General features: G+C 47.8%; 1 protein-coding gene across 4 annotated transcripts in view; it reads left to right on the top strand.

The window, feature by feature from the left end:
• Nucleotides 1-24,614, top strand: part of CPT1A (carnitine palmitoyltransferase 1A) — a 68,412-nt gene that overhangs the window by 30,034 nt on the left and 13,764 nt on the right. For all 4 annotated transcript variants that reach the window (XM_036763029.1, XM_036763030.1, XM_036763032.1 and 1 more), the window contains exons 4-13: nucleotides 1,701-1,872; nucleotides 5,147-5,248; nucleotides 6,244-6,381; nucleotides 7,340-7,417; nucleotides 9,658-9,765; nucleotides 10,317-10,404; nucleotides 12,474-12,669; nucleotides 18,381-18,569; nucleotides 21,273-21,378; nucleotides 24,165-24,281. In XM_036763029.1, coding sequence (XP_036618924.1) covers nucleotides 1,701-1,872; nucleotides 5,147-5,248; nucleotides 6,244-6,381; nucleotides 7,340-7,417; nucleotides 9,658-9,765; nucleotides 10,317-10,404; nucleotides 12,474-12,669; nucleotides 18,381-18,569; nucleotides 21,273-21,378; nucleotides 24,165-24,281 — 1,294 coding nt within the window. The remainder of the gene's footprint in view (nucleotides 1-1,700; nucleotides 1,873-5,146; nucleotides 5,249-6,243; nucleotides 6,382-7,339; nucleotides 7,418-9,657; nucleotides 9,766-10,316; nucleotides 10,405-12,473; nucleotides 12,670-18,380; nucleotides 18,570-21,272; nucleotides 21,379-24,164; nucleotides 24,282-24,614) is intronic.

Genomic DNA, 24,614 nt, shown 5'->3' with positions numbered 1-24,614 from the left:
CTCTGCCTTCTTTTAGTGCTCAGTCATCATCCTGTCACTCCCAGGTAACAGCCCAGACCCTCCATTAAACCTGGGCCTGTCAAACATTTTGGCTGAAAGGACCCTTCCAGGGTATCCCCTGGTCTTTCTCACAGCTATGGCTCATTCTGGGCTTTGGCACTCTGGCCTCACTTTATATGGACCCCGTGCCATTTTCTATCCACCCTCAGGTCCCTGCCCTATGTCCATCTTTGCTTACCCTACTTATTTAGATCTAAGCTAGTAGGGGAGTGTCCTGTGAATCCACGTTGGTCTCTTCAGACAACATCCATTTTCCTTCTTCATTAGAATTGTTTCTCTTTGTATCTTCAGAATATCATCAGTTGTTCAAGGCTGACTTCCTCTGGAGAATTTCAGGCCGTGGAGCCTTGTCCATCTTTTCAGTGAACTCTGAAATCTGATCTCCTCAAAGCCAAGAGCTACCTGCTACAAGGGCTGGCTTTTCTTTTCCTTTACTATGTACCAGGATTTGCAATAGTTGCTTTCCCTCTCTAGGGGGAATGCTGCCTTTTAACAGAGACCATACTTCTAATGGATCTCTTATCATAAAGTTTCTCTGTCTCTCTAAGAAAGATTTAATATGCTATTTTGTTTCTGTAGCTTATTTCCTCCTCATTATGCAACACAAGAACCCCAAAATGAAAATTTACAAATACATCTTCTAGAAAAACAAACCCAAATCTTTTTCCTTTGTACTGGGTTGGGAAAAGATGAAAAAAAATTTCTTTTAAGTAAATCAAACCTAAGATTTGATTCTGATAGCCTACAAAGAACTTGAGTTTTGAAACAGTGGTTTCCGTTAGAGAGTTTGAAATTGAATCACCAAATTTGGGAAAGCTTTCATTTTTTTTTTGTGCAAATCTTTCATGTTGTTTGTTTATGTGATGATTTAGGGGGTGATAGAGAACTGCACTTGTATATTTTAAAATTAATTGAAAAAATATTAGTTGTGTTTAAGAATAGATTAAAACGCTAAGTCGTTTATCTACAGTAGTTCCAAAGCATGTTACTTAGACCTAATTTGGAAACTCTGCTTTCAGTAACAAGCTTGAGTTTCTGTGGTGATTGAACACATTCATTTTTCAGAGTTCATTTTTTAGATAAAGGGACATATCCATAAAAATGGAAGAGAAAATGGCATGAAGGCCCAATGATACCCTAGTTTCTTCTCACCGATGAGTACATGTGAGAGGACCCATCTCATTCACGATCATAGCAAACAGAAAGAAGGTTAGACAGACGTGCTCAGAAGGTGTGGTCAATGAAAGCCACCGGGGTGAGTGGCGTTTCCCCTGGTGGCTGCGCACCTCTGTCTGCCATCAAGACCTTGTGTTTTCAGGGGCACTAAATTGTGCCTTTGACGTCACTTCATTAGTCTGATGAAAATGAGGAAAGCTCGGCATCATCATCAGCTTGGAAAGAATATCTTTCTATTGGACAGAAGAAATGACAGAGACTCAACCCCTGACTTGCTTCCCCATATGGGACAGCAGCAGTGTTCTTTCTTGGCCCTTCTCACTGTTTCTGGAGGAATGTTCTCTACCTTAGGGAGCAGGGAGCCTTCTTTCCTTTGTGTGCTCAGATGCTGGGTGCTCGAGCACCCACTGTACCCTCCTGCCCATAGGCTAACGTGGAATTGTCCTCTCCTCTCCGCTTTGCAGGGGCTCCATGTCCAACCAGACCAAGAACATTGTCAGCGGCATCCTCTTTGGCACGGGACTGTGGGTCACCCTCATCATAGCCATGCGGTACTCCCTCAAGATGCTGCTCTCCTACCATGGCTGGATGTTTGCTGAGCACGGCAAAATGAGCCGAGCGACTAAAATTTGGATGGTAATGACGCTCGGCAGGGATGGCGCCAGCACGCTGAGGGTCGGGGGTTGGGCCTTCGAAGCAGCAGCTTCTGTGGAGCCCTCCATCACCTTTCTGTCCTTTTCCCATTTGGATATGGTTGCCTTTCCTCCGTAGCAACTGCCCCGACTGGCCACAAACTTGTTCACTCAGGACCGAGCTGTCTGTACATGAGTTAGCCTTTCTTTTCTCCCTTTCAGCTGGTTTCTTAATTCTTTCTGAAATTTTCAAAACTCTCCAAAAAAACATGAACTAAGCAGTTTTTTTTTAATGATGAAGTCCCAAGAATGAGAATTATACTGGTTTTGAAGAGCATTGTGAGTGGCAGGCACACGCGCGCACACGTACAAACACACATGCACACGCACACATGCACGCATACACACATGCACACACGTACACACGCACGCACATATACACGCGCACAGTGTCAGTTAATAATAATAATAAACAATGGCTAGCTTTTATAGAGCACATTAAGGTTTGCGAGGCAGTAGACACACACCTCATTAGTCATAGGTATTATTCCCATTTTATAGATGGGGAAACTGAGGCTGAGGCAAGTGAAGAGACTCACACAGGGTCACACAGCTAGGAAATGTCTAAGGCAGAATTCTAACTCGTGTCTTCCTAGCTTCAGGTTTATTCATTGCACCTCCTTGCCCTCAGGGATGATGTCATCTTAGGGCTACTATTAGAAATGACATTGTGTAATTTTCCTTTAAGAGACGATGTAGAGCTCTTGAGGAAGGAGTTTTGCAGCTCAGCTCTAGCAGAAGGGCTAGGTGGAGGGAGGCGGGGCACAGAGTGGGTAAAGGAAGAGCCAAGAGGTGTTTCAAAGGTAATTTACAAGGTCCAAGTGACTGCTTTCTGGCAGCTCTAACAAATGGGATCCTAGGACTGACCCTTGGAGAACAGGAAACAAATATTTAAAGAAAAGATTAAAATACTTGAGTACTTAATTATTTGATTTTTTTCCCTTTAAAAATCTTGGCTAAAATTCAAATATGTTGTGGTTTGTAGGTAAAGTGAAGTTTACATACATGCTGTGGTCCAAATAAACATTGGCTTTGCTTAATAAAAAGCGAGGCTATCGAGAGGGAGATTTCTGCTTCCATATCAAAGCCTAGTAGAGACCTGCCTGCCATGTGGATGCTCCCCAAGCCCTTACTGCCCCCGGTGGGAGTGGAGGTATCTGTCACTGACATAGCCAGGAAGCCTCCACCAGGACCTGCCCTGCTATCCTTTATAGTGATGAAAAGCCAATCAGTTGTGTGGGGCACTGGGCCTGGAGTCAGGAAAACCTGAGTTCAAATTTGGCCTCATACACTTCCTGACTCTATGACCCTAGGCAAGTTACTTAACCTCTGTTTGCCTCAGTTTCCTCATTTATAAAGTGGATATAATAACACCTACTTCCCAAGCTTGTTGTGATGATCAATTTGTAAAGTGCTTAGCACAGTGCCTGGCACATAGTAGGTACTTAGTAGGTGCTTCTTTCCCTTCCTCCTTCCATCTCAGGGAAGCCAGTCCCACTCACAGCTCAAAGAGAGGGTTCAGTTCTTACTTAACCTAAGGGTTCCAGAAGACCAGTTGTCATGTCACCATAAATCTAATCCAATAAATATTAAGCACCTACTTGTGCCAGGCACTGGGCTAAGCAGTGGCAATATGATTAATTAAAAAAAAAGTCCCTGCCCTCAAGGAGCTTACAGCCTAATGGAAGGAGTCATGTCAGGTAGGCCTGGCTGGCCTGGGGAGAACACATGCAGGCTGTTTTCAGGGAGTGATCAGAAGAGAGATGGGGAGATGGGAAGGGTCCCAAGGGTCAGCTAGTCCAGCTCCTATACAGTACATATATCCCCTTCATCCACCCCCTCCAGACATGGTCATCCTTGATGCACCAGCTGAATGGGCGCCCCTTTCACTTTTCAGGTGATCACACTGTCCTCAGTGCATTCACAGAATGAATGGCCTCAGCAGTCCACATGTGGGCCATACTTTGCCCCAAGCATTCTTTATAATTCCCCATGTTTAGAAAAATCAGGAAGAAAACACCAGTAATGAAGCTAACAAAGATGATGAGCCATCAGGATAAAACTGATTAGAACCTCAACTCTGAAGTCTGGAATCCTGTAGCTATTTGAATTAAAAGAAATATCTTCTAAAAGGCCCCTTGAACTATATTTTGAATACAGTAATTTGGGATAATTTCAATGCATTCTCCTATATTCGATCTCTCAGAGACATCTCACATTGGAGGTAGGGGCTCTGTTTAGGCCAAAGCCAGATTTCCCTTGGTTTCTATCCTTTCTTCCCTTAGGAGAGAGAAACCAACCTGGAACACAGAAGAAAGAGGGGGGTGGGGGGCTGCAGTCAGGGCTGGGGGTGGGGTGGTGTCCAATACCCAGACCAGCCAAGTGTTTCCTTACAGTCTCCTTACAATCACCTTCAAGTAATGAGGCAGCATGAGGGTGTGGCTTTGGAGTTAGAAAGATCTGGGTTCAAATCCTGCCTGAGACCCTGAGCCAGGTCATTGAACTCACCTGGAATCCTGTTCCTGTAAGTTGAGGGAGCTTGGCCTCTGCTGAGCCTTTCTAGCTCCAAGTCTATGCTGTGCCCATTTCTAGTAAGGGAATGGTGTGGCTAGATCATCTCATGGAAAATATACTGGCTTTCCTGCTCTTTTCAAACTGACTGTTTTCCTGGAACATTCCATCATTTTCAGTTCAAATGGTGTTTGGGCTCCTAAAGATGGCAAGGGGAAGCTTGTTTTTTAAGAGGGAAAAAACACTGCCCCAAATACCCCTCACATAAATAATTGAGAAGGGACCACTCTTATTTGGTTTTCAAAAATAGAATTTTATTGGTATCTTTTATTTTTAACATCACATAAATTTCCCTCTGTATCTCTCCTCTTCCCTCTTCTCAGAGAGCTATCTTTTTTTTTTTTGTAAGAAAAGGAAAACAAAAAGAGGGAAAAAATCAGCAGAACTAATCAATCTCTTGAAATAAATCTGCCATTCTGTGCAGTATCCATGCCCATAGACTGCCTCAGCCCCTACCGCCCTCCGTCAAGAAGTGGCAGAGAATTAACAGAAGAATAGAATTCTGATTCTATAGAATTAGAGATGTGTTATAGCTCTTGTTTTTCCATAATATCATTTTAAAGCCTATTCGTTCATTTTGCAAACATTTATTAAGCACCTACTGTAAGCCAGGCATTTGATGCTAATCGGCTTTTCTTGGATTTCAGGGAATGGTGAAGATTTTCTCAGGTCGTAAGCCTATGCTGTACAGTTTCCAGACGTCCCTGCCCCGCCTGCCCGTACCAGCTGTCAAAGACACTGTCAACAGGGTAGGCTTTTAATGTAATGGTGGTCTCTACATTATAATGCTTTCAAGCACTTGATTCCTTGGTGGAGTTAGAAGTGGTGCTCAGTGAGGCACTGAATGTCTTCCCAATGCTTAGACTGCATGCCGTCTTTCTTCCAAAGGTGGGCATCATCTGTCTGCACCATTGCTGAAGTTGTCACAATGGCCGAGAGTTAAATGAACTGGCTGCCAGATTGTCTCAGGGCTAAAGCAGACGCTGTGTCTGGGAGAGTGGCCACTTGGAGGGTGGTTTGTGGCCAGTGATGTAGAAGTGCCTTCGTTCACCGTCTGGCCCTTCTAGACCAGGCCAGCCCTGGGTGGGAGGAGAGACTTGCCAAGAGAGTCTCCATTTTAGGTGCTGTTGCCACCTCTCCCAAGCACCATCTTACAGAGAGCAGAGGAGAAGGTCCATTTGGAGTAGCTGGGAGCCAGATTTTAGAAACAAACAAGACTACTTCTGTGCTTTCCCCAGAGAGGGGGTAACTGTACCTGGGAGGTAACTCCCACTGATCTCCTCACATAGTCAGAATGAAACATCTCTGATTTCAACCACCTCTGAGGGTGTTGTTACAAACAGGAGGTAAACCAGCCAATCCAAGCATATAAAAAAAATTCAGCATTGTCTTCCCTGAGGAGTTTGGGAGAGAGGTTGCAACAGAGTTTGGGTCCAGGACTTTGACTTTGTGGGTATGGGGATCTTCAGGTGTGGAAGCTTCCCTTCTGGTGGATACAGATCAGCTGCTGGTCAATTTAAAATCTTAGAAGTTTAGGACACTGTGAAGTTAGGGGAACTAAGGCACTGGAAGATTGATGGGGTTGCCCATTTTGCTGACACATGTCAGAGTGAGGCCTTGAACCCAAGACTTCCTGATTCTAAGTCTGCTGGGAATTCCATAAATCAACTTTGACCACCCCCCCCCACCCACCAGCATCCTCTCCAACCTTGATTTTGTTTTTGCTTCATTTAATTAAATCTAGTATCTAGAATCAGTCCAGCCTCTTCTGAATAAAGAAGACTTTAAAAGAATGAAGGGTCTTGCTGAAGACTTTTCCATTAATCTTGGACCAAGACTGCAGTGGTATCTGAAGCTGAAATCTTGGTGGGCCACAAACTATGTGAGTGCATAATGTAGGTTGGTGGCTCGTCTTCCTAACTTGTCATCATCCCCAGTCCCTGTCTCTGGTATTTGGCAATGATTGGATTTTCTGGGTAGAAATGAATGAGAGGAGCTGGTTCCTGCCCTTAGTCATCAGCATACATTTATTAAGCACCTCCTATATGCCAGGCTAAGTGCTAAGTGCCAGGGAACCAAATGAAGAGGATGAAACAGTCCCTGGGAGTCATCTGCCTTAGGGGGCCATTAGGACCCTTGGAACTAATGAGGTTCCTCGAGGGAGTACAGAGAGAAGAGGGCCTGGGGCAGAAGCTTGGGAATGCCCATGGTGGAGGACATGGTGTGGGTGATGAGCCTGGGAAACAACAGTCAGAAAAACAGGAGAAGCAAGGAGTAGTGGGACAAAGCCAGGAGGGTCCGGGAGGAGTGGGCCGTCACTAAGGTCGAATGCAGCAGGGAGGTGGAGGGCGAGATTTAGCAGCAAAGAGATCGTTGGTAACTTTGGAGAGAGAGTCAAGGGCATGGGGGCAGTAACTGGGAACTACACCCTCAAGAACTTTGCTTAGGAAATCTAAGGGATGGAAAGCTGCCTGAAGGGGAGAGCACTGGGGCATCTTTGAAACAGGAGAAATCCTCGATCAGTGTTGAGTAGGACTCCTCGACAAGCTGGCCGATGGCTGGGCACCATCTGCTAGTTCACCCACAGGACAGTGGCGCCCCTTATCTAGGCCCCAGCTAGGTGGAGGAGGAATTGGGGCCATCTCTGTAATGGATCCCATGTCCAAATTGTCTGAGCCATAGCATAGTAGGATTGCACGTCAGTTCTTGCTCTGCCCGGTGGTGTATCTGGTTAAACCAGCCTTGCACACTCTGTCACAGTCTCCCTGATTCATGAAGATGGCTGGTCCGTTCCTATTAAGAATTTGGGGTTTGTCTCTTCCTCTGTGTCTCCCATTTAGGTAAGCGACTGGTGGGAAGAATATGTTTACCTTAGAGGACGAGGCCCCATCATGGTGAATAGCAATTATTATGCCATGGTAAGTCTGCAGGTTGCACAGAATCTGGTAATGTCACCTTGGTGGTAAGGAAGAATTCCATGTGGCCATCATCAGGCTGCGTTTTGTGTGAAGGACCCTGTGGGGTGGGGAGAGCTCCTGGGGGCACCCAGACGACTCAGCCCTGCCTCCTTGGCTCCAGACTCCTTGGGAGGCAGCCTGCCTTCTCCTGGGGAGCTGCCTTCTCAAGGACTCTGTGTCCCGCAAGGACAAGCTGACTGGGAAGCCTGATGCCTGTGAATTCTGCCCAGCCCTGGCCTGGGATGCAAAAAGGGCATCGGCTTAGGGCCCCGTCTGCCAGGCAGTAACTGAGCACAGCCTCCGGTCAGGAGGAGGGAATCTCATGCCCTTGGTTCTCAGAGATGCCTGAGTCTCTGTGGATAGAAGCCATTGACTCCTCAGAAAGGGGAGAACCATTTTCTCTAAGAAATAGAAGCTACAAGAAAGCTTGGAGTACTGGCAAGCCCCTGAGGAGTAAGCACGCAGACACCCAAAGATGATGTGTTGGTCCAGGGGCCTCCTGCAGTTCGGGATACAGTCTGCCACTCAGGCCACTGTGGGTGGTCTTGCTACACACTCCCATTGTCAGGCCTCTTTAGAAGTCAGCAGAGATAGGGGAACAGAGGGAAAGCCTCTACCTGTGGTTTCACAGGGTCCTTCTGTGAGAGGCAGCTCCCTCCGCAGGGGCAGGGCACCGCTCCACCTACTTCAAGTCCCATAGACTTTGCGTGGCCAGTGTGGGTCAGAGGTGACTTTGGCCTGCCAAGTTTTCACTGGCAGTGACATAGCCTGGCCCAAAGGCACCCAGGCCATTGTGCTACTGTTACAGATCAACATAGATCTCATCTTGATGGGCCATGTGACCATGCCTGGCCTTGGGACAGTGTTTACAAATGGATTTGGCCTGGAGGTGGAGAGGGCTTGCTCAGGGTGGAACAGATTTGTCTTTGGGCATGGGCTCTTAGGGGCTCTTTGTCCCTTTGAAGTCAGTGGGACCCCTGAGCATCCTGGGTCCATGTTCTCTAGCTCCTGTGACAAGCCACTGGAGTGCCATTGGTGGGGCTGGAGAAGACCAACTTTCTCTCTGAGCTGAGACCTTTCTGTTTGCTTGTAAATGTAAGACTTGGGAAAGGTCTAAAACAAGGAAGGGCTTTGGGAAGACCCCTCCCCCCACCTAGAACCCGAGTTGGACTCTTAGAGCAGTGGCTCCAAGGGGTCTGTCCTAGGGATGGTTGGTCACAGATCAGCATGATCTGTGAGTGCCAGGCTAAGAAGGCAGGCCCAGGAACCAAGGGCAGAGCAGGTGCGTTTTTAAGGAATTGTTCTCTGGAAAAGAATGAGGAGAGAGACCAAGATGGCAGCTCAGAAGGATGGTCAGCCCCAGGGCTGCTGTGCCTGGAATCAAGCTGGAAGCTGCCTGGCCTTGCCTTCCTTCCTTTGCCTTGCTCTGTGTCGGCCCTGGCTTCCCTTCCCCTCCCGGCTCAGACAGCCCAGCCCAGGGTGGGGAGCAGGAGAAGCTCAGGGCAGGGATCTTGCCCAGCTCTGCTCCTGCACTGGGCTCCCCTGGGAAGCTGGCAGTGCCCCCTGACTTGGAGAAGACCCCAGGGTCTTTTCCCAAGGCTCGACGTGCCTTCTGCCTCTCAACTCCCACCCCTGGCTTGACACAAGTATGGAGCTCCTTGTACATCAGGGCCACTGTGGCCCTGACCTGGAACAGCTAGATTTGGGGGAGGGGCACCCACTGTCCCAGGGTGGGCAAGTAGAGACTCTTTTGGCTTCTTTATCTCTTGTCTGTCTCTGCTCTACCTCCCTGAGTCTGTTAGTTCCCTATTTTTCCCTGCAATTTTTTAATTTGACCCTGCCTTCCAATACTCATCTTACATCCATATATTGACTAGGAAAGGATCTTCAATTTATAATACAGAAACCATCTCTCTTCTGAGATGTTAATGAAGTCTTCATAAATAGGTAGGGTAATGAAAATGGCTGTAAAATTTAAAAACTTTAAGATTGCTGTCCCTAGAGCTGCCAGTAATAGAAGCGAGGTTAGTTTCTCTGAGGACAGCGTATTTTAGCAGGGCTGAAATGATGCGTATGAAGCATTTGAAGCATATGAAGCACTTTCTGTGGATTTCTTCTATCCCAACCTAAACCCAATCTTCCCCAGCATTTATGTCTGGCTTTTTTTCTTGTTCTCTGTCCGTGTCGCACACCCTTCTTAGGATTTATTGTATATCCTGCCAACTCACATTCAGGCGGCGAGGGCAGGCAACGGCATCCACTCTATCCTGCTGTACCGGAGGAAGCTGGATCGAGAGGAAATCAAACCCGTAAGTAAATCTAACTCGGGTCCACGGCCTTGGAGAGCTGGCCTCCACCCCACCCTCAAAAGCAGCTCCCCTTAAGGGAAAGGGTCTGCTTTGGAAGGGCATTCCTCAAGCCAGTTACTGATCCGTTTCCATGAACCACAAAGAGCTGATATGGTTAGTCACTAGTTTACTTCAGAGTTGGTTTTAAAAAAAGCACAGAGGAAATGACTGGATGGCAAACTTGGTAGCGCACCTTAAGGCCATGTTTAAATACCCTGCTGGAACTTGGCATTCCAGGAGAAATCATTTTCTTTCTTTAAAGAGCCTGAAAAATGAAGCCAAAGCATGTTATCGTCAGTTCAAGTGATGCCTTGATGTGCTCATCTTAGGACGTGATATAACAAAGAGAAAGGAGCAATGATGGAGAAGCCCAGTTCTGTGTGTGTGCACGTGCACGTGTGTGTGTGTGTGTGTGTGTGTGTGTGTGTGTGTAAGACAGACACAGAGAAACCTATGTTCATTTGCTTGTTTTTTCTTGAAAAATTTATCTGAAACATCCATTCGTGATACAGATTCTTCTGCTGGGGTCCACTGTGCCCCTCTGCTCAGCCCAGTGGGAGCGGATGTTTAATTCTTCTCGAATCCCAGGAGAGGAGACAGGTGAGTCATGTCTGGGAGCTATGGCCTCTGGGGGGCTCAAAGCTACCCTTGCAATGCCTTGACCTCAATGGGCCTTGGCGTGTACTGTGCATGATGTCAACGTGTTTCCTTGCATCTTCTTGGAATCTCTATCCCCTTCTAGGAGATGGCCTTTTTAAGCTGCTCATCTCAACCAGATCTGTTTGGTGAAGAGTCGGCGTGGTGTCTTTGGTGATCTGGCCCACGTGGTCAGGACACCCAGTTTGGCCACGATTTTGCCGTGTGATCTGGGACCTGTCACTTCACCTCTGATTCTCAGATTCCTCACTTCCTTCCCGAGAGGGGGACCTGCCAGGCCTCTGTTCTTCCCTTTTCTCCAAGTCAGCCAGCAATGGCAGGTCTCCGTCCGCGAGTTGGTTTTGACTGTAGCTGAAAGCAGGGCGTCTGTAATATTGCTGATCTGTATTGGTTGATATGATGTGTTACAACAGTCATGCTCACCCATCTATCTCTGTTTGTATCTAAAAGAAATTGTCCTCTGTAATCTGGCATTGATCCCCGCCATTTCCTCATCACATTTGTGTCTGAATCTCTCCTTTTCGTCTCCCCTGCTCCAGGGGCCAAGGACAGAATCCTCTTGAGCCAAAGCTCAGTAAAGGAGGAGAAAAGGTTGAAGTTTAACAGATGTCACCAGCCAGGTCCCCTGGTGTGGCAGCAAAGGTCACAGGCCACCCCTCCCCCACCCCCAGTTCTTCCTCCTGTCTAGAATCTATGAACCCAAGTGTGGAAAGGGGTTTGGAGCCACTGAGTCCACTCAGTGCCAGGGCAGGAATCCTTCCTGACAGGTGACTATCCGTGAGGCCTCTTTTGGAAAAATCCCAGTGACGAGCTCACTACCCTGCATTTGGGGGCCACTCGAATTGCTAGAAAGTTCTTGCCTTGAGTGGAAACTTGGCTTGTGGTGGGCATTCCTCTGGCAGAGCAGCAAACCTGGAACAGCTTGAAATGATGACGTTGACTCCTGTCTGTTCCTTCCCAAGCCCTTCCCTCACAGCAGCCCTAGGAATTAGTGAGGCAGGAGGCAACTGTCTTCATTTGAGCTTCTGAGAGGGCAAGAGATTTGGCCAGCATCACACAGCACTGTCAGAGTTCCAGCTAAGGTCTCCTGACTTCAAATCCAGGGCCCTTTCTACCATACAATCCCATGTCATGGAGAAAGGACTGGAATATCATCCCCTCCCCAGCCCATGCCCATCAGTCATGGAGAAAAGCCTTGTCAGAGAGAAAATGTCAACCCAGCTGCCACTTTCTTTGATGCGATTGATTCCTGCTGACCTATTACGGGAAGGAGACAGGGACTGAGCCTGTGTTTTCACTGGCACAGGGGATTTGCAGGTGTACATGCTCCCCTGCCAGTGCAGGGAGTTACCATTTAAAGCCTTACGGAGTTGCCTGGAGCCCTGAGAAATAAGGCACTTGCCAGGGCTGGCGTATGTTCAAGGCAGCATCGGAACCCAGGCCTGGCTGCTGCTCTGCTCGCTGTGCCATGCTGATGGCATGCCGTGGGGGACATGGAAAGGACCTGGCACTCATCCCATCCTTGCTGGCTGTTTCCTGGGGCCAGGCATTTCAGCTCTCTGGGTCTCAGTTTCCTTATCTGTAAAATGAGGCCCCTCCCTTCCAGGCCTCTGATGAGGGAGCTCCTAGGAGAGAAGACTGTCAGTGCTCTGCAGACATAAGTGAATCATTCATTCAGTTTGGTCAGTGACTGGTGAGGTTGGAGTTCAGAAGAGGTGCCAGCTGCTCATCCCTTGGTTACATACATGTACATACACACAACTCACAACTCCCCAAGCCCTTCCACCCTTTTAAGTTGATCCGGAATACGTCCCTATTTCTAGATCCTGCTTTGGCGTGGATGGTTTTCTGTTTCTTTTCCAATGGGATGAGGTTCGTGGTAGCTGGCGTTTCATTGAGGAATTCTAGCTATCGATTTCTGCCGTTTTCCAGGATTGGTGAGTGCATTTTCAGTGAAAATCGCCATTTTTTTTAACGATGCCCTCCCCCTCTCTCCCTCATGCCCCCTTCAGATACCATACAGCATGTGAAGGACAGCAAGCACATTGTGGTGTACCACCAAGGGCGCTACTTCAAAGTCTGGCTCTATCACGATGGCAGGCTGTTGAAACCTCGGGAAATTGAGCAGCAAATCCAGAGAATTCTCGATGACCCTTCGGAGCCTCAGGCTGGGGAGGAGAAGCTGGCTGCCCTCACAGCCGGTGAAAGGTGGGTGCTCGGCAGCAGTGTGCACCTGACTTTTCTTTCTAACATCTGCTGTGCTTCGGTCTCCACCAAAGGCCTGCTCAGCACCTGTCCTTTGAGGCCTCCAGGTTGCTCTCTGTAAAAGAGAAGGGTCCAATTGACTGGCCTCTAAGTCCCTTTCCAGCCTCAGCAATGATCTGTGAGTCCACCTGTCATTCTGTGGGTGCAGGACAGAATTCATAATGCTGGGATGGTGAGCCAGGCCCCCGGGGAGCCTCATTCTGCTCTGGGTTGACACATGTCCTTTCTTATAATGACAATGGAGAAAAACAGGGCAGAACCTGTCTCCTGTCCTGGAAAAAGCCAAACGTTCTTCACAGATGGATGGAAGAAAGGTCAGGCAGTCCCCGGCCTCTGTGTGTGTAACGAATTTATTGAGCTCCAATGAAGAGCCCATACCAGCTCCTCCCTCCTCTCAGCCAAAGGGCTCCTTGGTTTCCCCAGTCTTGGGCCACCCTCACTATCTCCATAGCCCCTCCTTTCCTGGAATGGCCTCATCTTCCCAACTGCTGAAACCTTTTCCTTTAAGGCCCAATTCAGAAGCCCAGGAATATGCTCCTTCTTCATGCCCCTTCCCCCTAATTTCTCACAAGACTTGGCCCAGATGCTCCTCTACATTCTGGTCTCTCTCCCTTATGTAAAGGGGTGACCCCTGGCAGTTCACTCTCTGAGGCTGATGTCCGCTGCCTCCCATTCTGAGGAGGAGCATCACCGAGCCAAGTGTGACGCAGAGTTCCGAGGCAGCGGTTGCTTATTTGCATTCAATGAGCTGTAGAACCATAAGAGGAACCCAGAACTCAATCTTTAGTGATTTGCACATGAAGAATTGAGAACTCTTAGACCCTTAGGAAATATGGACAATAGAACTGTTTGCTGATTGTGGGACAGATGTAATTACAGACATGATTATAGAGAGAAGATGAGAAGCAAAGGTGGGCTTGTTCCTGTATGAGACCCAGCGGCAGAACCAAGAAAGGCATAGGAAAGAGGTGAGAGAGAGGATAGGACAGTCACAGCCTCTGCAGTGTCACTTGTTGCCAGGCAGATTGGCAGCCCAGTGAGAGGCTGGAGTGCTCTCTACTGACACCTGCTGTTGAGAAGAACGAAGAACAGAAAGAATGAATTCTGTTCTCAATTATCCTTGGCTGAGCAGAAGAGAGGAGAGGGGGGAACACTGAAGATGTTTGTCTGTATTTTCACCTGTTACTGATAAGTGATGGAGAAGAAGAAAGAGAAGAATAATCCTGCAAAAGAATAGAGTTGGAGAGGCTTTTGTCAACCTTAGGACAAAAGTCATTCATCAACTTTTCCTCTAAGAATTCAGCACTACTTTAGCTGAAGGCATCGGCTAAGGCTGAAGGTGGAAGTGATGGATCCTACAGTTGCTATCAAGGATCTAGTCCAGCTTGGAAACAGAGAATCAGAGAAGCTGACCAGGGGATCAGCTAGCCTGGGTGAGGCTAGAGCAGTGATAGTTAAGCACAGATTGCCCTGGATCAGCTGTGGAAGCATCTGTTTCAGACAGATGCTGTGCTCCTCAGGAAACTTTTCTGGACAGTCCTTGAGACTGAAAAAGGGCACCTACATCTGAAGTTCTAGAGTTTTGAGTTGTCCTGGCCACATGTGTTCGCTACATGGGTGATTTCCTAGTCTAGGACTTTGGGTATGTGCCCATTCTCCCCAGCAACACTGTATACATTGGAAGAAATTGTAATTGAGGTTTATGGGTGGAATGCTAGGTAAATATAGTGTGTTTACCTTGCATTTCTGCATTTCCAGTAAATATTTTGGTTAAGATTAATTGAATATTAGTGATTGCTTTGTTCATGGCAAATACACTGGCAGGGGCTTATGAGCTTTAGTGTTGATGAGGATAGTCACCCACAAGTTATCCCTGGGACCCTGGGAGTTAGAGTGGTAGCCACATGGTTGCCCTCCAGGGAAACATCCTGACCTGTGAAGTGGCTACAAATGAAGTGAGTGAGTCAGCCTCCCCTTGGGTGCCACCCCTCAGCTACACTAGTACCATAAGGCCTGGTTTCTGTCTTTCTTTCTAATAGATTCACAAGCTCCCATGGGACAGTATCTGTATCTCAGAGGACTCTTTGGGTCCTCAGTGCTTTGCAGAGAGTAGGTGCTTGGGAATTTTTGAATTTAATTAGATCCAATGGTCGTATATCACTCTGATAGATGCTCTTTGGGCATCAGGGTAGAGAAAGTATATGCCCCTAGTGACTGAAGAATAGCAGCAAAGCGGTGGCTTTTGAAAATTCATGTAAATGCATGCTATTCGAACCTAATATGTGTTTGTGGCTGGGGCGAGCCTTTGACTCACACCTATAGCCCCAAGAAAGCAATGAGCAGTGCAGGGGGTGCCCATAGTCAGGGGACTTTTTAAAACCCTTTACCTAAAGTGGTTCTGTGGTCTTATTGGTGATGTACTCCCACAGACCGTAACCTTCTGATCCTGTCCCATCTTGGTCTTGTCTTCCGGGGCCCCACCTGCCCTCAGCCCCTCAACATTTCCTGGGCAGGGCTGCAGCCCACAGGCTTATCCAATTGGTAGCCATGGCTCTGATGTGTGACGCACCCAGCTTCTTTTCCCATCCTGTGTCTCCCCCTGAGGAGATCCTCTGTGCCACCTGGAGGAGGTAATTGGCCGTGGGTCATATGCTGCAGCCTCTACACCACTGTGCATTCCTTGGTGATGGGGTGACCTGATTTGTAGCCAGATCGATGAGCTTTTGCTCTAGGCACAAGCTTGGAGTCTCTGATGCAATTTCACTCACCCTTTACCTTCTCTTTGGTTTGGGGCCCCATTCACTGTCTGTCTAGGACAGGCGGACCATCTAGGGAGCAGCTCTGCAGGCTGCCTGACCCTGTCTGGATGAGTCCTGCATCTCCTTGGCTTTTCCCATATGGGCTCAATTCAAAGGCTCAGTGCAATCACTCCAATGTCAGGGGCCAGCAGAAGCACCTGGAGCCCTAGCTCCTACCTACAAGGCACCACCCCTTTCATCTTCACACATGGTGTAGAGAAAGCTCAAACAATCGCAGCCCTCCTATATTCAGCATCGCAGAGAGTGCTGGTGCCCCATGGTGGGTTCCTTTGGGTCACTGTAGCCAGGATGTTCAGTGTGAGCTGCTGTCATCTGGGTAACTTGGGGTGCCCATCATCTTGCCTCCTAAGCCACCTCCTAGTCTGCTCAGTCTCTGTGCTTGATCTGGGAATGCTCATCTTATTTATCTGGGTATTTATTAAATATTCGATCACAACAAAGGTGAATAAAGACTGACGGGGGCAGAGGAAGCTGAGCAGCCTGGGCAGTGAACATTTCTAAGCCTTTTGACCTCGGCCAACATTTATTAATGAGTCAGAAAACATTTATCAAGTGCTTCCGGCATACTAGGCACCGGTGATACCGGTACAAAGACTAAAACAGCCATCTTGACAGGAAGCCAACCTCGTAACCGGGGAAACAAGCAGGATGTAGATCACAGAGATGCAATGTTTACATACAGACACCTGCACACAAAGTCATTAGATACAAGGCCTTGGGGAGGGTCAGGGAAGGCTTCATGCAGAGAGTGATGCCTAGGCTGGGAGGTGGAAGCAAGGAGAGCAGGCATTCCTCGTCTGCGGAGGCATGGGTGGAAGACGGAGCACTGGCAGTTGGAAGTCTGGTTGGATCCCAGAGTGTGGAGGCCAGAGTAATGTCTGAAGCTGGAAAGATGGGCTGGGCCAGCTTGTGAGGGGCTTTCCAAACTAAGCTTGAGCACTTACATGGAAGGTGTTGGAGCTGCTTAAGTGAAGGCATGTGGTCTTAGACATACTCAAGGGAACGGCTTTGGCAGATTCTGGAATGGGGAGAGAGTCAGGCAGGGTCTGTTGGAGTCATCTAGGCCAGAGGTGATAGGGCCTGAACTAGGCAAGGTAGGAGCCGTGGGGGAAGAGAGAAGGAGTCATACAGGAGAGATATTAGGAAGGCAGAAAAGGAAAAATCCCACAAGTGTTTGAATCCATGGGGGAGAGGGCACTGAGGAACTTGGAATAAGGCTGAGATTGGAACCTGAGACACCAATTCAGAAGGATGGTGGTGCCTTTGGCAGAAACAGAGAAGTCTGGAAGAGGAAAGAAAAACAAGCTCAGTTTAACGTGTCACCATTGGGAACTCCCACAGTTATGGGGCAGGGCATGAATGATGAGCCTGCAAGGATAGCTGGGGAGGTGTCAGACAGGTCAGGGGAGCCGGGAGAGGAGAGGGCAGGTCAGGGTGGTCAGCAGGGCCAAAGGCAGTAGCCAAGTGAAGGAGTGGGACTGAGAAAAGCCATCGGGTTTAGTGATTTAGAAGCAGCTTCTGTTGGCTGTTGACGAGGTCAGAAGATTGATTGCCAAGGGCTGAGGAATAAGTGAGAGAAGAGGAATGAGACAGTGTAGACAACTTTTTCCAAGGCATCTGAGAAAGGGAAGAGCACTACGATCACTTGGGTGGTGGCTGTGTCTTGGGAAGGCTCTTTAAGGATGGAGGAAGTTCAGGAATATTTAGAGGTGATAGGAATAGTTGATAAAGAATGGCTGAAGATTTGAAGAGGCGTCATAAAGGAAGATGCAGTCTGCTGGAGAAAATGGGAGGAAGTAGGAAGGTCCAGTGCCTAGGCCAGGGTTGGCTCTGGCAAGGAGAAGATCCACTTCTATTGAAGACAAGGAAAGGAGGAAAGGGTGGGAGGTGTCCTGGTGTCTTGAAATTGCTTAGAGGCAGCTAGAGAGTGTAGTCTGGGAGTGGGGAACCTGCGGCCTCCAGGCCACGTGTGGCTGCCACAAAGGGCTTCTAGGCAGCCCTTTGCATCCAAACTTCAAGTTGTTCAAAGGGCTGCTCTTGAGGACCTAAAGGGCCACATGTGGCCGTGAGGCCACAGGTTCCCCACCACTGGCACAGTAGATAGAATCCCGGACATGGAGTCAAGAAGACCCAAGTTCAAATTCTGCCTCACATCCCTGCTAAGCAAGTCACTTAACCTCAGTGTCTTCATCGATAAAATGCAGATAACATCTATTTCCTAGGTTCTTGGTTTGTGGGGTTTTTTTACATTAAAAAATGCCTTAAATAACATTTTATTTTTTCCCTAATTACATGTAAAGACAATTTTTTCGTTCATTTTATGTTTTGAGTTTTAAATTTTCTCTCTCCTTCCCTCATTTCCCCCCTCTCTGAGACAGTAAGTAATTTGATAAGGGTCATACATGTGCGATCATACAAAACATTTCCAAATTAGTCACAGACCCAAAGGGAAAAAAATTTAAGAAAGTGAAAGCAGTCGGCTTCGATCTGCATCCAGACTCCCTCGTTCTTTCTCTGAAGGTGGATAGCATTTTTCATCAGGAGTCCTTTGGGATTTCCCAGGTTGTTGTACAGATCACAGGAGATGATGCTAAGGTGCTTTACCAACCTCAAAGTGCCATGGAGATGTGAGCTTTTACTCTGGTGGGGGCTTTTATTGTTTATCACCCCTTTTGTTGTTTTCATTAGTGTTTTCTCTTTTCTCCTGGGTTTGGGGTAAGATTCCTATAGAAATGTTTAAGGCTGTTTTAACTGGTTGCTAATAGGAAATGCAGTGACTACCACCTCGTGACGTTTGCCTCCGATGACTATCTGTGTGTCTGATCTTTGCTGCAGAGTGCCTTGGGCCAAGGCTCGGCAGACCTATTTTTCCCGTGGAAAGAACAAGCAGTCTCTTGACGCCATTGAGAAAGCAGCCTTCATCGTGACTTTGGATGACACCGAGCAGGGCTATAACAAAAAGGACCCAGTCACCTCCATGGACAGTTACGCCAAGTCTCTGCTCCACGGCAAATGTTACGACAGGTATGGTGCTGGCCTGCCCAGAGATGCTCTAATCTCAGAGAAAGCTTCCTGGCCAATGGGAAAAACCAATGTCAGTTATGTAGATGAGTCTGAGGCTGTCATGATTTAGAACAAACAACTGCAAGGTACGGAAGGCTTAGCATTCCGGCCGTTTTTGTACATCTTTCTTCCACTTTGTTTCAGAAAACTCTCCTTGACCTTGTTCAGGAGTTGTGGTTTTATGAGGACAGGGAGCTCTTTACCCTGGGGCCAAGCATCCGTCTGTGACTCAGGAGATCAGTCCTCGGGGTTTCTCGAAGCACAGAGAGTCACATAAGTGGCTTCGGAGGTGGTATTTGAACTCAGGTCTTCCTGATTCTAAGCCTAGCATTTTATTAAGAATTCCATGCTGTCTCTTATATTAAAAAGTAAAATTAGTATGAACAAAATGTATATTTTCTCCTCTATTATCCAGTAGACCACGTGATTCTTACACAGGGAGCAAAACCTCTAAGCCTTTTGGCTAAGTTCAGAGGAAAGGCTCTAGGCCCTAGGACTTCATGTAACATAACCAGAGTGGATAGCCTATGAGATACGGAGTGAGGAAGGCCTGGGTTTCTTAAATCCAGCCTCTGACACTTACTTAGCATGTGACTCTGGGCAAGTCACTTAATCTCTGTGCCTCAATTTCCCCATCTGTAAAGTGAGCATGATCTGCCTCCCTTCCCCCTGGGGTTGATACTGTACTAAGAATCTTGTATATTTTTATCTCAATAAGGGCCATGCTGATTTTCCTTTAGCAGATCAGAGTAATTAAGAGAATTGTGAATTAGATGAATACAAAGCTGCTGCTCCTCCTGCCTCTACTGCTGCTGTTCTCCAAGATACCCAAGCGCAAAGCCTGGCGAATCCTTACCAAAAGTTGCTTTACTTGCCCTAGGTCACCCATTCACATATAATCCAGACTCCAAAATACTTTTGCCCTTCCCCATCTAAATAACATTCCCTGTGGGAGCATTCAGCCCAGGAGCACCTATTCTGTGCCAGGTGCTGCTGGAAATTATCATACTCCCAAAGCCAGACATTTGAGAGAAGGCAACTCTGGAAGGTTGCTGAAGCAAACCCAATGAGAGAGAGAGAGAGAGAGAGAGAGAGATAGGTGTTGTACCAGAAGTGAGTGAGACATGCCACAGAGTAAGTTTTAAATGGAGAATTTATTAGCCGGCGGCCATCGGGGCTGCAACCCAAATCAATGGCTCCGTGTTGGGGTGACGCCGTGACTTATATAGGACATGTGGGGGTACGGTGGTTAATTATCTCCTGGAACCTACAGGCCAGGTCACAGGGTGGGGGGAACAGGAACAAAGGTCCTGGCTGATCAAAAGATTCAGTCAGGTTATCTTTAAGTGGGATAATCTTATTGACATTCCTTGGTGGAGTCAGAGCCCCAGGGATATCTGCTAGACAGAAAGGGTCTTCCAGGTTATCCTTCAGTGGGATGGTCCTATCTATTGACATTCCTTGAAGGAGTCGCAGGGCCCCAGGGATATCTGCTAAATGCCAAAGAGACCTGAGTCCATTCTTTCTGGGGGTGCTTTTTCAGTAGCTAGGGGTTTCTCAGGGGTTCCTAGTTTTTCCAGTATTACATAGGGAGAGAGAGAGAGAGAGAGAGAGAGAGAGAGAGAGAGAGAGAGAGAGAGAGAAAGAGCAAGAGTGCTTCTCCCTCCACAGGGGCTATGAGACTGTGGGGATCCTGTTCTCCTAAGGGTTACAGGCACTCAACAAACAACTCCTTCTGAGTCTTGTCTCTGTGTCCACAGAGGGTCCCACTCACTACCCTGGAGACTGCATACTCAGGCAACCAATCAACAAGCATTTATTAAGAGCCTACTATATGCTGGGCATTGTGCTGGGGTTGGGGATACTGAGGCACAAAAGGAACAATTCCTGCCCCCAAGGAGCTTCCATTCTGTCTGAAACTCTTGTGTAGCTAAGGGCATACCAAGCAGATGCAAAGTAACCTTGGAAGGGGAGCCATTAGCCCACACAGCATTTAGGAAGGTCCTTTGGCCTCTGAGGGGAGGATGGATTGGAGAGAGGCTGGGGCAGAGGACCATCCAGGAGGTGTTTGCAGTAGTTGGGGGAGCAGGGATAAGCAGAGCTGGGGAGGTGGTGACTTCTGGGGTGGGGAGGGGCATCTTGTTGGCCATGTGTGAGGAGGGGAGGATGATGCTGAAACTCAACTGACAAGGAGGGTGGGGGTGCCTGCCACAGAAGTAGCACCGTTAGGAAGAGGGATGGACTTGGAAGGAGAGAGAGTGAGTCTAGTTTTGTCAAAGGATCGCAGTGCCAGAAGGCACCTTCCAAGCCCCCTCAGACTCTCCCAGGGTCACATGATTAGTGTCAGCAGCGGGATTGGAACCCAGGTTGTCCTGCCTCTAAGTGTAGTACTTTGGACATCCTGCGGCACCTCCTCTTTGTTTCAATGTGTTCCGGATGTTGTGCAAAATCCAGTTCGAAACATCAGTTTGTCCAGGAGATAGTTGGTGTTGCGAGCCTCAGACTTGGGAGAGAGGCCCTGGCTACACAGATGATGCACAGAGATGAGACTCCAGTCCGTGGGACCAGATGGGGTCTCCAAGAGAGGGAGGATGAGAGCTGACCTGGGCCGTCTGGGTGTGGTTTTGTGGTGGAAGAACTAACTCAGCTTCCTTTGGGTTTCAGGTGGTTTGACAAAACGTTCACGTTCATCGTCTTCAAGAATGGCAAAATGGGCCTGAATGCAGAGCATTCTTGGGCAGATGCCCCGATTGTCGGTCACCTGTGGGAGGTGAGAGGCTATAGTGAAAAAGGAATGACTATTATTCTGTTATTCTGTAAAGTCAAAGTTCAAGTGACAGGAAAGTTAATGTGGAAATATTTTGTTAGTGCCCATGCAAACATCCCCTCAAGTTATCTGTGGGTGAAAAGGTGAGCCACCCACTTTGGTTCCTGTCCTTTCCTGCTGCTCTGCATGTTTTTGTACATATCAATTCTTTCTTGCCTTTAAAAAATCCCTTTGACATCTGTGCCCACAGTGGTATCAAACACGGAGTCGAATTCAGGACCTTTTGGGGGTTTAGTTCCGGATGGCTGGACTGGGTCGCAGCCCCGCCAGCGGTCCCTTTGCATGCCTGTTTTCCCAAATGCCCTCCAACAATGACCTTTTTCTCTTTTGTCCTCTTTTTGTGTGAGATGGAACCTTGGAGTCATTTTAATTTGCATTTCTCTTATTATCAGTACTCAGAAACATTTTTTTTTCACATGGTGCTCGATGACTCACATTTCTTTGTCCTCTCCTGATGCCCAGGCCATCATTGCTACACTGGCTATACTGCTCTCCTTTCCCCATCTTGACTCCTGGGTGAAGCAGTTCGACTGTCCCTTGGCCCCAGTCTTGCCCTGCCAAGCCCCAGCTTTGAATTACTCCCATCATCCGCTGCTTTCACTCGTATTCACATCCTGCTGAACGAAACTGGAGAAAATCACAAAACTGGGTGAATTGGGTCCACTACAAATTTATGTCACCTGGTCTCAACTGGGCTCCCATTGCAGCAAAATAATACTTTTATACCTCCCTAATTAACTTGCTCTCCAAACCTTTCCTTCCCTCCTCAAGCCTCTTATGGCTCCTCCAGCTCTCACTGTCTCAGTTAAGAAACTTGCCTCATATTTTACTGAAAAAACTTGGGGCCATTTTGTTTCAGCTCTCTCTTTTCCCCTCTTGCTCTTCCATCTTCCATCTTCCTTCTCTCTCTCTCCTTCTTCTTTCCTGGCTCACCCAAAGAGGAAACCATTCTCCTTACTGAGGCAGATCTCTCCCATCTCATCTCCTCTGGTGCACTCCTCTTCTATCATCTCACTGACCTTCACTCTCAGTCTACTGACTGCATCCCTACCTAAAAATACACCCACATCCAAAACAAATCCTTCTTTGATCTGTCCATCCCCATGTTTCAACAATCTGGCTAGCAGCTGCTGTGGGGGGTGTAAAACCAACAACAACCAGCTCACAGAACGCTGCAAGCCCAGGTTCTTTTGATCTACTTTACAAAGGAAAGCAATGTTAAGGGGTTAACAATCTTACTTTAATCCAGCATACAAATACCATTCGCTTAGTTCAGGGGAAAAAGCAAGCACTCTGAACTTCAGAGCAAATACCAACAAATTACAAACATCAACAGACCAAATACAATTCGTTGTTACCAAGAGAACCATCAACGTCTGAGTTCAGCCAGAAGGCCCTTAGAGGGGCTGCCCAGAGTCCAGTGCCTCCAGGAGTGAGAGCCTTAAGCAAATAGCTCTGTTCTCCCTTTTTGTAGTTTCAGATGTCATCAAACGTCATCTGAGGGACCAGAACTCAGGCTCTTACTATTGGCTCTGGAGTTAGCACCTCCCTTCATTGGCCCCACCTGGAGCCCCACCTTAGCTACCAATTCACACCCACATAGGCTTAGCACCTAGATAGGGGTTTGGGCCTGGGGCTTAGCACCCAGTAAGACTCAATCAAAGACACTGAAGTAATCAAAGGAAACAAAGGCCAAACTCTTCAGGGATCCCCAATACACCCCACGAGTCATAGTCTGATATCTCTTTTGCTGAAAACTCCTTGAGAAAGCGGTCTACAGTTGGGACCTCCACCTCCTTTCCTCTTGCTCTTTTCTTGACTCTCTACAGTCTGGCCTTTGACCTCATTCCACTGAAACTGCTCTCTCCAAAGTTATCAGTGATCCCTTGATGGCCAGATCTAATGGCCTTTCTCAGTCTTCATCCCTTTGGCCCCCTCTGCAACCTTTGGCACTGTGGATCACTCTCCTCTCCTGGATACTCTTTTCTCTCTAGGTTTTTGTGACCCTGCTCTTTCCCACTTCTCCTGCTCTCTGTCTGGCCACTCCTTCTCAGTCTATGCTGAGCTGAGTTTTGAAGGAAACAGGCTTCTAAGAAGTAGAAGTGAGGGGAGAAGGGGCATCTAGGTGAGTAGAGCACCAGCCCTGGAGTCAGGAGGACCTGAGTTTGAATCCGCCTCAGACACTTGACACACTTACTAGCTGTGTGACCTTGGACAAGTCACTTAACCCCAATTGCCCTGCCTTCCCCCCTGCAAAAAAAAGGCGAGGAGGGAATGTTTTCTAGGTATGGATGATGGCCATGGGAGGCGGGAAATGGAGTGATATGTGTGAAGAACAGCAAGAACACCATTTTGACTTCCCATTTCTCTCCACCCTGCTCCGTTCTCCCACCCTCAGTTTATATTTTCTCCTCCTGTCTGGGATGGATTGATTTTTAACCCTGTAGCTAGTTTCATTTTTGGGGGGGTAGATATTTAGGAGTTTGTAAACTGATTGAAAATGTTCTCTTTCTACTTCTCATTCTCTTTAAGAATGAATAGAGAAATTCCAATTGCAAGAGAATGCTTTGAGATTTGGAATTTGTCTCCATTGTATGAGCATTTTTTTTGTATATCTTCTTAAGTGGGCAAAGCTTTTGACTTAAATCCCTGGACAGTATCTTAATACCACCAACTGTAGCATTTCTTCTGTCTTTAAATAAATACCCACATGGTTGCACTCTTTGCAGTATGTGATCTCTACAGACTGCTTCCAGCTGGGCTACACAGAAGATGGCCACTGCAAGGGAGACACCAATCCCAACATTCCGTGCCCCACGAAGCTCCAGTGGGACATCCCAGAAGAAGTGAGTCTGGTGGGGGGAGCAGGGTCTGTGTGATGGGCTCTGTGTGGATGAACTTAGTCACAGGAAAGTAGGCTGAGTCAGGACCTGGGAGAGGCTCCAGTAACTTCCTCCCTCCCATTCCGTTCTTAGCATAACCAAGAAGAAGAGCTCAGTGTTCTTCCATTGGAGCTTAGTGCCTATTTTCCTATAGCCTTTGTCTTGATATCTTGGATGAAGTAGTGAGCAAGTATACCAACTGGCGCCTACGTAGACATCCTCTGGGGAATAAGGAAGGAGTGGAAGAAAGAGCATTTATTAAGTGCTTACTGTGTGCTCAGCTGAGGCTGTCGTTAC

Source organism: Trichosurus vulpecula, chromosome 6, assembly GCF_011100635.1.
Source record: "Trichosurus vulpecula isolate mTriVul1 chromosome 6, mTriVul1.pri, whole genome shotgun sequence".
NCBI classification, from domain to species: domain Eukaryota; kingdom Metazoa; phylum Chordata; class Mammalia; order Diprotodontia; family Phalangeridae; genus Trichosurus; species Trichosurus vulpecula.
Note: the sequence above shows the minus strand (reverse complement) of the source record. Positions and strands in the feature narration are given on the sequence as shown.